Here is a 14,085-nt window from a genome sequence, read left to right as displayed (position 1 = left end):
GTAAGATGACTGTGCTCTTGTCAGTTTATACTTGAGATGACATAAAATTAATCATGGACCATTTCATAGGTTGACACAGTGCTGTAGATTAATAAAAGGAAAGTTTCAAAACAACAGTTGCCCCATTGCAGCTTGCACAAGAGAAATCTTACATATAACCTAAGATTTTCATGAGAAAAAACTGGACATCAAGTTGTGCAATGGTAAACTGATTAACTGAAAAGTGGAGAATCAAATGAAGAAGCCACAGGTATTGACATCAAACTACAGACTAAATTAAAAGAGAACATTATTACTTTACAAGTCATATGAGACTTGGACCAAACACAGGTATTTCATTACATCTGGTTTCCTGAGGAGTTTTATAAATGTTATCTATGAGTCCTATAGAAGAACACTAATGATGAAGTCTTGGAATGTGGCCGGACTACAAACAGTGGGCTCGATGTGTGTAAAGACTAGGTAGTAGGAGAATACCCAACCAGCTGTTGTAGGCTGAAGGTAAGTGTTATGGATTGAACTGTGTCTCCCAAAAATTAGTGTTGTAAATCCTAACCTCTATGCCTATGGTTATAATCTTATTTGGGAATGTGTCCTTGTTATGTTAATGAGGCAGGATTAGTATAGGGTGTGTCCTGAGTCAATCTCTTATAAAATATAAAAGGAACAGATTAAGCAAGCAGAGATGGGGAAGAGAGATGCTAAGCCACATGAAGATTGTCCAGGAGCAGAAGCTCAGAAGAGACAAAGACCTTCCTCCAGAGCCAACAGAGAGAGAAAGCCTTCCCCTAGAGCCAGCACCCTGAATTTGGACTTCAAGCCTCCCAAACTGTGAGAAAATAAATTTCTGTTTGTTAAAGCCATCCACTTGTGGTATTTTTCTTATAGCAGCACTAGGTAACTAAGACAACAAGTGTAAGGAGGAAACACAGGGTGAAAAAAAAACAACACTTTAAGACTTCATTGAAGGAAAAAAAACACAAAATACTTCAATCTGGTATAATAAATAATACAGTTGAATCTTCAGGCAGATGCTGACCATGAATTTAATAAACATTGCAAAGAGCACAAAAATTTTATGTAGTAATTATGATTACTAATCAAAGATCATATTTCATAAGTACTTAACATGGATCTCAATGGTCTTTTTGACTATACAGATGGACAGATTATATGTAAGATTATAATATAAAATAATCTCAAAAAATTTAGACAAATATTTAGAGTACCCATCTGTTCTGCTCCTGTTATCATACAGTTAAAACTCTTAAATCTTATTTTAAATTCTGTCATTTAAATGAGTTCCTACTTTACTGAGAAAGAGGGTGAGTCTGAGCTAAACTTCTGATTTCTTTATCATATTTTCCTATCAGATGCCGTAAGAAGGATATTCACGGTTTTCCACGATGGCTTTTGTAATGATTGTCAGGCTTTTTAATGATCATCCAGCTATATTATACTCAAAGTTCTGGTAAAATTTACTTTGATCATTCCTCTATCCCCCAAAGCTAACCTAGAACTTAAAAACATTTTGCACATTTTAACCCAATCCTCGACAAATATCTCACTGAGAGTCTCTGCATTAAAATATTTTAAAATTGAATCTCTATGTCTACAAAATTCATTATTCAAAACATATTTTAAACTACTAGCTTTGCAAACAAGCTGGAAATGCTTGCAATTTAAACTGTATCAAGTAAACACTGATGTGACATTCTAGCTATCTACTTAGGTAGGTCAGACTAGCAGGGACTAGCAGAAGTTTTATTGACTGAAGAGACAACACATTACAAATGCATAGACAGATGGACTCTATGTAAAGCTCTTTGGTTTGGTCTTTTCTAGATGCAAAGCTGTCAGACAAAATAATCTTTCCAAAAGTCATGTGAACTTTACCGATGACCAGCACTTCACCTGAGGACATGCTGCTTGGGAAACAGAATTCATTAACAGTTTTCACATACCTACTGACTATGAAAAATCTAGTCTGTGTGATAAGGTTTCCTGGGCAGGATGTATAAATCTCCAGATGTCTTCAGATTTATCAAACAACACTACTATGCCACCCTTTAAAATAGTTTATGATCTTTTTAAACACTTAAGACTATACACTAGCGTCTCCTGATGACTCTGTTCAGTACTTCCGATCACATTTATCAACTATCCAGCTGTTGACCATTCCAGCCATTCAGAAATGCGAGTCTTGACCCAACTTTCAGGTCCCTTATTGTAATAGTGGTACCCTGTAATGTAGCAAGTAAGAAACAGAATACCCCAACATCGCAGAATTATATAAAATATGAACAGGAAGGTTACAAACAAGTCATTGCAATGGGAAAAGTTGGAATTTTAAGTAATCATACTATTCAGGAAGTAAAAGAAAGGCCTGGTGATCTGCTTCCATAAACATTACAGCCAAGAAAACCCTATGGGGCAATTCTCCTCTATAACACGTGGGGTCGCCATGAGTCAGAATCAACTCAGTGGCAATGGGTTTGGGTTTTTTTCCATTTGTTTTTGTATTCAGGAATACCCCATTAATCTGACAGTCCAATAACTTGCCAAGTTAATCTTCCAAAATGTAGCTTAATAAGACAAAGGTCTTTTCGTGAAACAAGTGACACGAGGCTCCATTAGCAAATTTATGCCCTTCATTCCACAGAGAGAGGTCAAAGTTCAAGCTTACTTTATGCAACATTCTTGTTTAGCTTGAGTATGGATGTTGTACCCATTCAGACCAAATGGATCATTTGGTTTCTCAACCTACAAATTTTTTTTTTTTAAATAATGCATTAGAAGGGGGCAGGGGTATGTTTTTGTGTGGCAATTGGTGATGCCCTAGTAACGAATAAAAAACAAAGAGATAAACTAAAAAGCAGGTATATAACTGTGTTGGCTATGATACTACATCATAAATGTTCTTAACAATGGGCCTGAGTCACCATGAAATGTTAAATTATGTTCAGTGTCTTCTATCTGGAGCCCTGGTGGCACAGTGGTTAAGAGCTACAGTGAGCTATGGCTGCTTACCAAAAGGTCGGCAGTTCGAATCCCCCAGCCAATCCTTGGAAACCCTATGGGGCAGTTCTAGTCTGTCCTATAGGGTCACTATGAGTCGGAATTGACTCGATGGCAACGGGTTTTTACCGGTCTTCTGTTTGAGAAGAGATGCACATAATGTATTCTAGAAAATGCTCCATACAATAAATAATGATTGGGTATTTTTAAATGTCCAAAAACACTTGGTTATTTGGAAAATTTACTTACGCAGAGTATCTGTCATCAATAACGCTAGATTAAAAAATTATTAATGGTAAGAGTACAAAAGAAATGTAACTTACATTAGGGCAGTGCTTCTAAAATTTCCTGGTCTCAGGGCCTCTTTACACTCATAAAAATCACTGAGGACCTCAAAGAGCTATTGTTTACGTGGGTTATATCAATCAATATTTACTGTATTAGAAATTAAAATTAAAAAAATTAAAAAAATAATTCATTTAAAAACAATAATAAACCCATTTCTTGTTAACACAAGTAACATTTATTATGAAAAATAACTGTATTTTCCCAAATAAATTAGTGAGATATGGCAAATCTCTTTACTGTCTGACATTAGAAGACGGCTGGATTCTCATATCTGCCTCAATTTGTTGCAATATCACTTGTCATCTCTCATATGGTCTCTGGAGAACTCCACTGCACACAGATGAGAGAATGCGAGTGAAAAAGGCTAATAACATCTTAGTATCATTATGAAAGTAGTTTAGATCTCATGGACCCCTAACAGGGTGTGGAGAACCACACCTTGAGGAAGGACTGCTGCAATAGAGATAATCAGAAGTAAGAAGGACTGCTGTTGCTGTTGTGTGCCTTTGAGTTAATTTCGACTCACAGTGAACCTATGACAGCAGACTTGCCCCATAGGGTTTCAGAGGCTGTAATCTTTATGGGAACAGATCACCAGGTTGGCTTGAACTGCCAAACTTTCGGTTAGCAGCCGAGCGCTTCACCACTGCGCCACCAGGGCTCCAAGAATGAATAAGTATAGCATTTTAAGAACTCTTAAGAGAACAAGAAGATATCCAGACATGCACTGTTCAGTACAGGCAGTCCCCAGGTTATGAATGAGATGCTTTCTCTAAGTGTGTCTTTAAATTGAATTTGTAGGTAAGTCAGAACAGGCACATAAGGTTTTTATTTAGCCTTACTCAGGAAACCCTTGTGGTGTAGTGGTTAAGTGCTATGGCTGCTAACCGAAAGGTCAGCAGTTTGAATCCTCCAGGTGCTCCCTGGAAAGTTGATGGGGCAGTTCTTCTCTGTCCTATAGGGTCCCTATGAGTTGGAATTGACTCAACAGCAACAGGTTTGTTTTTTTTGTTTTTAGTGCAAGAGGAGGTGCAGTGGTTAAGAGCCTGGCTGCCAACCAAAAAGTCAGCAGTTCGAATCCATCAGCTGCTCCTTGGAAACCCTATGGGGCAGTCCTACTCTGTCTTATAGGGTTGCTAGGAGTTGGAATTGACTCAACCGCAATGGATTTGGTTTTTTAGTGAAAGAAAAGGCTTGAAGCCTTTGCAAAGGTCAACCGTGTGATTAGAAGGTTGGGGTTTTGAGTCACATGCAGCAAGTGAAGGTGACTGGAAGGAAGAATTTGTTGCCAGTAGGAGTTGGTTCAATCATTTCAAAGTGAGGGCAAGTAGGAGTTGTCCTTAAGTCAGAAGTTCATAACGCGGGGACTTACTGCATTGTCATTTGTCACATGTGGCTATTGAGCACTTGAACTGTGGGTAGTCCAATCTGAGATGGGCTATAAGTGTAAAATACACAGGCTTCAAAGACTTAGAATAAAAAAGAGGTAGAACATGTCATTAAGCGTCTACATTTATTAAATGCTGAAATGATAAGTTTCTGGATATGCTGAGTTAAATAAAATACATTATTAAAGTTAATTTTACCTTTCTTTTTATTCTTTTTAATGTGGCTACTAGAAAATTTTAAATTACATATGTGGTTCATATTATATTTCTATTGGACAGCAGTGATCTAGACATACTTACTTGAACTAGATCCAACCCAACATATAACCTTAGGAAAGAGGACAATATTATTCTGACTATAATTGCCTGCACCATTTTGGAAGAAAGAATATGTTGGAAAGGTAGCAAACTTCAAAGTGGTATAAAATACTCTATATACAACGCATAAAAGATATCTGAATGACTAAAAGCTGAGTTTTTTGTGTTGGTAATTTCTGATATGTATATAGCAACAATGGGACTTTTGGCCACACCTCACTGAAACTTGCTTTTTCAATTCCAAAGAAGAATGTTTTGACAATAGATCAAATGCTCCTAACATAAAGCATGTATCTTTCAATCTTAATGAATTCAGGGACTACCTATGATGCATGGAAAAATTACTCTTTCAAAAGAGTGAGTGACTTCCTGAGAAGAGTTATTATGTCAAAAGTTTGGTGAATAAATATACATTTATGTGTTTTAAGTTAAAATAAAATAACAGCTAATATACTCCACTCTGTAGCAAAGAAATCGGCTGGGCTTTGTCCCAGGTTCCTGGGAGGTAACCTTTCTATATCCTCAGAATTTTCTGAGTGACAGAAGTGTCTGTGTTCTTCATGGTGGACCCCTTGGATCACATCTGCTAGTTTATGCTAAGGTGACTAATGTTGGACACTTGATAGTTTATGCCAACGAGATGGCTGAGGGTGGGGCTAGCCACATCAATATTCTTAGGGTGGGGGCTGGCTATGCCAGAAAGGTCAACCATGTGATTAGAAGGTTGGGGTTTTGAGTCACAATGAAATTAGCCCAATCTCCAGGGAGGAGGAGGGGGCTGGAGATCAAATTCAACCAGTGGGCAATGATTCAATCTATCATGCCTAAATAATGAAACCACAATAAAAACTCTAGACACACCAAAGGCTTGGGTGAGTTTCCCTGGTTGGCAATACTCTTTCAGTGTTGTCACATTTCGATTTCAGAAGGGCAATGGATCCTAGAGAATGACAGAAGCTTTGTGTCTGGAACCATTCCTGGACCTCAATCTATGTGTGTCTCTCTCTTTGGCCGGTTCTGATTTGTATCCTTTGGCTATAAACTGTAATCGTAAGCACAGCGCTTTCCTGAGTTCTGTGAGTTTTTCTAGTGAATTACTGAATCTGAGTGTGGTGTGGGAAACCTCAAATCTGTAGCCAGCTGGTCAGAAGTGAGGGTGACTCTGGGGACCCCTAAAAGTACAGCTGATGTTTGAAATGAAGGCAGTCTTGTGGAAGACTATGTCCTTAGACTGTGTAGTTTATCAAACTCACTGCACCTGCTTTACCAACTTTGTAAAATAAACTGATCATCATCAGGGCAACATCAGATGAGAGGCTTCAACTTTTATTCGAGTCTACAAAGGCCCTGATACTGAGTAAAGATATTTTGTTTTTCTTTTTTGTATGTTTTTTTACAGTTCCCTATTAGGATGCTGGGTTATAAAATCAGAAGTGCTAACTTCACTCTACATCCTTCTAATAAGATGTGAAAAGGTAGATACTTCCAAGGTGTGAATTTCCTTCCCAAACTATATAGCACCAGCCCAAGTGGAACTGCTATCTCTAAGGGATATAACCCACATCTTTCAAGGAAGACTAGGAAATAAGGATGTCAAATTTAAAGCAAAATTTATCACCAAAAAGTCACAGTGCAATTGATCTTATGAATGACTTTAAATTAATCCTACTGAATATAAAAGAAACGTTAGTCTTGAGGCTCAGAAATGTCAGTGTTCATTTACAATTAGGAAGGCAAGGTGGCATGGTAGATTCTATTTATTTATTTTACACCACAGGAAAAGATGAAATTGCATCAACCCTTATATGGTAAAATACTAATTCAAAAATGTATAAATGATGCAGTCACAATTCCTCACCAAATTAAGTACCTTGTTGTTCTTTAATAAAAACACCTGGATCAAAACCAAGTTAATTAGAAATATATCTTTCTTTAACCACCAGGCTCAAAATCCAAATTGCCTTTTCAATTCAGCTAAATTAGTAAAATTTCAATAATTTCTATTTTTAAAAGGCACGTTCATTGACTGCGTTCATTAAAAAAATTTTTTTGACTGCTTATTAAAAGAAAGGCACTGCATCAAGTGTCACACAGATACCCCCAAATTACAAACACCAACTTGAGAACAACTAATTATTCACATAAGTAAGGCTCAGTAGTATAACATTTTACAACTTGAGAAGGGATCCTATACTAGTAAAGTCAACTATAATACTAGGGGGTAAAAGGAGAAAAAGTAGGAAAATAAAAGCTTCTCAGAGCTTTCTCAGCCCCACCCATTTCCTCACTCATCTTCTGTTGATCTTTCTCTGCTTTCTCTTCCTCAACTGTAATTAAAAATAAGCAATTTCCAAACACTATGCAAAAAGCTGCTACTCTAGCCATACTAGCTGTACCCTTTTTTAAAGCTAGTTCTTTTTCTCTTCAAAAAGAATTCATACAAATCAAGACATAGACCTGCCCTAAAGAGTTCAGAGACTGCGTGGCATCCCTTAATTCAATGAGGGTGTGTGGAGCGGGGAAGATCATGGGTTGATAAAAGGCCAACACCTACAGTGCCTGAGGCTCCATATAGAAGGCTATGAAGAAAAGCATCAAAGCCACAGGACAGGCATGGAAAGGGCTGGCTGGCTTACAAACAGCTTTTCAGCTATACATGTTGGTTTGCAAGTAATAATAATAGTGTCATCTAATATTTATTGAGTGCTTACTTTGTACAAGACTCTTTTCTAAATGCCGTATGTGTATTAACTTACTCCTCATACCTACCCTATGAAGTAGGTTCTATTATTATTTTCCCTACTTTATAGAACCCATAAAAAACCCATTGTTGTCAAGTCAATTACGACTCATAGCGACCCTATAGGACAGAGAACTGCCCTACAGGGTTTCTGACGAGCGTCTGCTGGATTCAAACTGCTGACCTTTTGGTTAGCAGCTGAACTCTTAACCACTAAGCCACCAGGGTTTCCATTTTATAGAAAGGGAGCTACAAACAGTAGAGCAGTATCTGATTTGACACTTTTGAAGTTCCCTGGTTGACAATTTATACTGACCGCTTTTCTCCAATTGTTTAAATATGGTTAAATTGTGTCCCAACATCCTGAATTAATTCTGGATCGGTGAACAAGCAGGCAACTACATTATGGCTTTGCAGTTAAAAATAAAAATAAAAAAGTTGACAAACAGACTTTTGGAACACAATCCACTCAAAATTAAGAGACATCTTGGATATGTATTCATATAGCCATAAGTTTCCCTTTTTATGTCTTAAGACTCTCAGATCATTTTAAATCAGAATGCTTTATTTTATATAGATTTTAATAGTATGTTCATACCATAATATTAAAACCATAATAATATATATATAATTATATATATAATAATATATCCTAGAACATATATTTCTCTCCCATAACAGTACTATTTCAGGTAACAAAATTTGAACAAATTTGTCAGTAGATCACATCCTCTTTTCTAAAATAGAAATATTACTGTAGGTGCACTTCTTTGCGCTGTTATACATGGCCCATATACCTATGACCACAGATATAAAGTGTATTGAATAGGGAAATGAGCATGAGTTTTTGAGACAATCTCTGCCCCTTACTTGCCATTTTACCCTTTGGCAAGGTCCACATAGCCCTCTCTGACTCTCAGATTCCTTTACTGTGAAGTAACAACTGTTCTGGTTGCATTAGCTGATTAAATAAGAGAATACATGGAAAACGCTTAGAGAGTTAAGTATTCCAGAAATAGCTATTTCTTATTAAATATATACATATCTGATGTATTTTTTTAAAAATATCTGTGGTTTAGTAAATTGTTTAAAACACCACTGTCACCACTACCTTCAGTCTCTCCCATCTCACTTCTTTGTTTAGAACATAATGGGCAAAGGGCACAAGATTTTCCATATATAAGATTGTTCCAAACACCTGCAGGGCAGGCAGGGTTTACGTAAATTCATCACACACACACACACACACACACACATACACACACACACAATGTTCACTTGGAATGCTGTGGGCAAGACTGCCTTTTTATGTAAATATTTTTCTCCAAGAGACCTTGTCTGGAAACCTTAGAATCCTTTCTCTTTACAAATCCTCCTTTTCCTTCATTGCTGTTATTTAGTTACCCACATTTTGTGGATTCTTCCATCCCTTATGCTTTATCCCATGGCCACCACCCTAATGAATTAACTAAGCACCCTAGTGAACCACCTCAGACATGAGCTACAAAGTTCCTTTCTTCACTCTTCTTCCTCCCTCCTCCAGTTTAACTATACACTGCCACTGACTTCATTATGTCCTTCCTCTATTTAAGAAACTTCAATAGCTTCCCACTAACTACAGAATGAAGTTTCAAACTTCTCTGCCCAGTGATCTGGCTCCATGCCCCATGCAATCTTATCTCCCACGAGTTCTCAGCATGCTTCCATTGGGTTAGCCTTATTACTCCCTAATTCTTCCCTTTAAGCCTTGCTCACGTTGTTTTCCCCACTGGATTATTTTTCCCACTTTCTTTTGTCCATCCAAATCCTACCACCCTTCAATGACTGGCCAGCTTAAATAATTACCTTTACTTCAAGGCCTTTCTTTACCGTTCTGGACACATTAATCTCCTCTCTCTGGTCCTATAGTGCCAAGTGTTTCTATGGCTCATTGTGGCTTTTACATACTACTCTGCTTTGTTATGTTTTCATGTGTTTGCCATGCCTACCCTGAGGCTGAAATCTTTTTTTTTTAAACTTGGCTTTATATTTTCTGTAGTGTCTACCACAAAGCTAAGCATAACAGATGTTCAATAACTTGTAATTTCATTTTGGTATAGAAACTCCATCAATCCCATTTATACACACCTGACACATGTATATTAACTTCTCGTTCCTGTTACTGACTTCAGATCAAATTCTCGTGCTTTCCCTCAAGCTATTTCTCTCACTTTCCACCAACTTGACAAATTTCCTTGCCTTCATTGTGGGCAAACTTCCCAAACTGATTTCTTCCATTACTCTTCACCTCCTTGACCTAAGTAAAATCTAGCTCTTTCTTGAACCCACTCCATTCCTTGCTATCCCGTGGAGAATCTCCCTTCTCCTGTTTACCTGATCTAAATGTTGAAGTAGACAAGCACCCTCACTTGCCACTGTTATTTCTGCCTTTCTTTGGACAGTTTTTTCCTTCCCTCTTCACCACTTTTGTTTTTCTAACTGCTGTATTACAGCAACAACTAATTTCTAATATTATCCTCCACTCCAATTGTTGAACCTCAGTAAATTCAGTATTCACATCATCAGCCCTTCATACACATACACAATTTCAAACTCTTTATTTTCCTCACCTCTGCTGACTTGCACCTCCTCTCCAGAGCAATAAGGCCAAACCTCAACCACTGACAGTCTTTAGGGCTCTATCTTGACCTCTTGGGCATCTCTAATTGGAAACACTTTACCTGCCATTCCTTTCAATTCCCCACCACACCTGATTTCTGCCATCCATACTTTTCACCAGTTCATTTCAAATGCTGCTCCATAAACTAACTACCCTTGGGCGAGCGCAGTTAAAAATACAGATTACAGGGCCTCACCCATGGAGCTTCTAATTCAGTACATAGAGCCTTAGCCCAGAACTTCCAATTTAACCGGACCACATTAGGGCCTGGACCCTGGTATCTTTAAAAGTCCCCCAGGTGATCCAACTGTGCACCAGAAGTTGAAAATCGGTGTTCCAGGGTAAGGTCTGAGAAACAGGACTTTAACATGCTACCAAGGCAACTGGGGTTCAGTCAGGTTTAAGACCACCGTTAGATACTTCCTGGCTAGAATGGACTTCCCTCATACTTAGGTGGCCTTAGAATTAGTCATTTTGGGGCTGCCCTTTCTAGTACCCTCTCCCTTACCCCTGCACCTTTCTTTAAACTTTCAGGATATATTCTAAACTCTTCACCTTATTTAGGATCATAATATGACCACCTATGTATTTTAGTGAGCTCTCCCTCTAAATTGTTTTTGTTGTTGTTAGGTGATGTCGAGTCGGTTGTGATTCAGAGTGACCCCATGCACAACAGAACAAAACACTGCCCAGTCCTGCACCATCCTCACAACGCTGCTATGTTTGAGCCCACTGTTGCAGCCACTGTGTCAACCCATCTCGCTAAGGGTCTTCCTCTTTTTCACTGACCCTTTACCAAACATGATGTCCTTCTCCAGGGACTGGTCCTTCCTGATAACATGTACAAAGTACATGAGATGAAGTCTCACTATCCTCGCTTCTAAGGAGCATTCTGGCTGTTTTTAAACTCTCATAAATGTGATACAATGCTTTTTGGAAAAGGCCACTATTTTAAGGCCACTTGAATTGAGTCATAAACTCAATCAAGAAAGGCAGAGCTGTTAGCCTGGGTCAAAAAGAATCACTAAAATGGCTCAAAGAAAAAAGTTATTGCTGGCAGTTAGGTTCCTAAGTAAGCCCCCAGGAGCTCTATGTAATCAATAGGGAGGCCGAAAACCTTCAGGTCACAAGCTGTCTTTCTCTGCCCTACACACTAAAGACCTCCCCACCCACTGCTGAACTCAAGCCATTACCTTGTCTCTTCTGGCTTTCTTACCCTTTGGAAGGACCATGCACATATTTTCTTGACTTGGGCTTTTCACTGCTATAGTTCAGTTAATTCCAGATCTGGCAATCTTTCTCTGACAAATACATATACTTATCATCCGTAAGGCCCTCCTCTTCCCCTTGCTGCAAAACCTTAGAAAAAGTCCTTTTCCCTCCCTTCTCAAAATATAGAGAATTGGTGCTAATGACAAACCCCTGTCAATTCAAAGAGCTGCAAATTCTGAAGTTAAACTGTCATTAAAAAAAAAAAAAAATCCTACCAACCCAGAAAGACCCTGTCAGGCACCAGAAACTGCCCTCAGAATCTCAAGTTTTTCTAGTTATCTTCATCCTCTTCTAAATCTAACCTAAGTCTTTCCAAGGTTTAAAAAAAATCTTTTTGAACTCTATTCTGTTTGACTAGAAGTATAAGTTCATAATCCCGCATTCACAATTCCAAAATGCTATAAACTCTTAAAACTGAAAAGGTTTTTGTAACCCATCTTGTTGTAAAACATGACCTGACCAGAACTCCTTGACAATAAACCTGACCTGAACTGACATAAGGTTATAGTCAGACTTTATCCTATTAGCCTGAACACACATACATTTCACTGCAGAATTATTAATATGCTTGACTATGGGAAACTGGCTCATATGCCACTGTGGGTATTGTATAATATATGGTATCTATACCATATTCTTTCTAACATCTGAAAAACTCTGGATTTCAGAGCTCCAAGAGTATCACATAATAGACTGCAGACCTCTATCCACAACTGTGCCAATTTCTGTAAGTTTTCATTCCAAACCTTCAATTTCTCAGTTACAATAAGGTAAATAGGTTTTTCGGGGGAGTGCCGCCCATTCATAAAACTGTTTCTGTGAGAATATGCACTCATTGTTGTAAACACCTGACATAGAAAACAACTGTTGGAACACTATTTGTGAGTTCAGAACTTCCTAAATAAGCTCTGAAAACAGGGTATCAGCAGTAGGAGCCGGGTCTCCAAGCAGCTGGGTGACAAATTTCCTCAAAGCATTTCCCAAGGTAATCCTTAACCCCAGCTCCAATTTACCAATCAATTGTACCTATATTTTTAACTTGGTGTCATTTTATTACTGCCCACAATTTGCTGCACTGATTTAACTTAAAGAGCTTGTTCCAACAATTTCCAGTTGTTAATCACAGTCCTTTGACATTTTTTAAAAAAGCCTGTGAATCAAAACATTGTTCCCAATATCAGTATTTTTTAAAAGAGCTATTTTAGTAATTTCTTAGTCATTTACGGGAGGTTTTAAGAAGTGAATTGCAAGTAGGAATAAAGAAAATGTACGATGTTCACTAAACTTTTACTATTTTGTCACACAGATGCATGACATGTCATGGTCTTTATATGTATCAAAGCAAACTTTCAAAAAGTATTTAAATACTACACCAAATAAAAATCTCAAAATCTGAAGTTAACTTTGTGTTCCAAAGTAACCAGTCACAACCGCCAGTAAAAATAGGAATGGGGGGGCGGGGGCAGGGGGGCTGTTCCATTACATCATCTGGCGAAATGTAGTTTGAAGCCTGAGAGCGCTCTCCAAACAACCCTTCCGAAAATCCAGCTTGAAAAATCATCCCTGTCAAGCTTAGATAACTTGACTTTAAATAAAAGGGTAAAAAAGCCTTCCCCCAGAAGTCACATGTCTGTACCATATGAAAAATAAAACCATCACCGATGCATCTACCTCCCACTTCCCTGACAGCAACGGAAAGGTCTCAATTAACTGGAAACTCGCCGCAGAGCCCTGTTCAATCTGAAGGGGGAAGGGAAGGCAGGCGGGCACCTCCGAGGCAAAACCACTCCCGCCTGGCTGACACCTTATCCTCATGCAGCAAATAATGCCGACTCTAAGATGCAGGTCATTTCCTTATAGGAAATGGGGGCCAAAAAAATAGACATTACCCCAAAGCATCCGGCGGACCCCCCACCCCCATTATTTCCCAAGGCTGGAAGGTGCTGCCCCCGAAGTGTTCCGGGCTGACCCAAGAGGCACATCTCTTTTATTTCGGCCCCATAAAGGGCGACCCGAGAGCATCTCCCCGGGAGGTTCCGAGGTCGCCGGAGGAGAGGCGGGTTCGGGACGCCCCTCGCCCTCTCCGCCGACGCCCGCCGTCGGGGCGTCCCCACGGCCCCCGCTCTGTACCTACCGCAGTCGCGCCAGCGCCGGCCGACACGATGGGCGGCAGCTTCTCGCGCTCGGGCTCCTTCCCTTTCTTCTCCTCGGGTGCGGCCGCCGCCACCGCTGGTGGCGCGGCGGGCGAGGGCACCCGACCCGGCTCACTCATGTCAGGCCGGACGGCGGGAGCGCGAGGAAGCGGCGGCGGCAGCCAGGCTGCTGCTGGGGCTGGCGCTGCT

At 39.3% G+C, this 14,085-nt stretch overlaps 1 protein-coding gene across 2 annotated transcripts in view; it reads right to left on the bottom strand.

Annotated features, from left to right (window-relative positions):
- Positions 1-14,079, bottom strand: part of HECTD2 (HECT domain E3 ubiquitin protein ligase 2) — a 92,423-nt gene extending 78,344 nt beyond the window's left edge. Inside the window, exon 1 of one of the 2 annotated variants that reach the window (XR_002825533.1) lies at positions 13,878-14,070. Coding sequence is in view for 1 of the 2 variants with exons in the window: in XM_004369923.2 (XP_004369980.1) it covers positions 13,878-14,015 (138 nt within the window). In the remaining variant the exon portion in view is untranslated. Of the gene's footprint in view, positions 1-13,877 lie in introns of both variants that reach the window. The other variant, XM_004369923.2, reaches the window with a different exon arrangement.
- Between the last annotated feature and the right edge of the window lie 6 nt (positions 14,080-14,085).

This window comes from Trichechus manatus, unplaced genomic scaffold, assembly GCF_000243295.1.
Source record: "Trichechus manatus latirostris isolate Lorelei unplaced genomic scaffold, TriManLat1.0 scaffold00007, whole genome shotgun sequence".
In the NCBI taxonomy this organism is placed as follows: Eukaryota; Metazoa; Chordata; class Mammalia; order Sirenia; family Trichechidae; genus Trichechus; species Trichechus manatus.
Note: the sequence above shows the minus strand (reverse complement) of the source record. Positions and strands in the feature narration are given on the sequence as shown.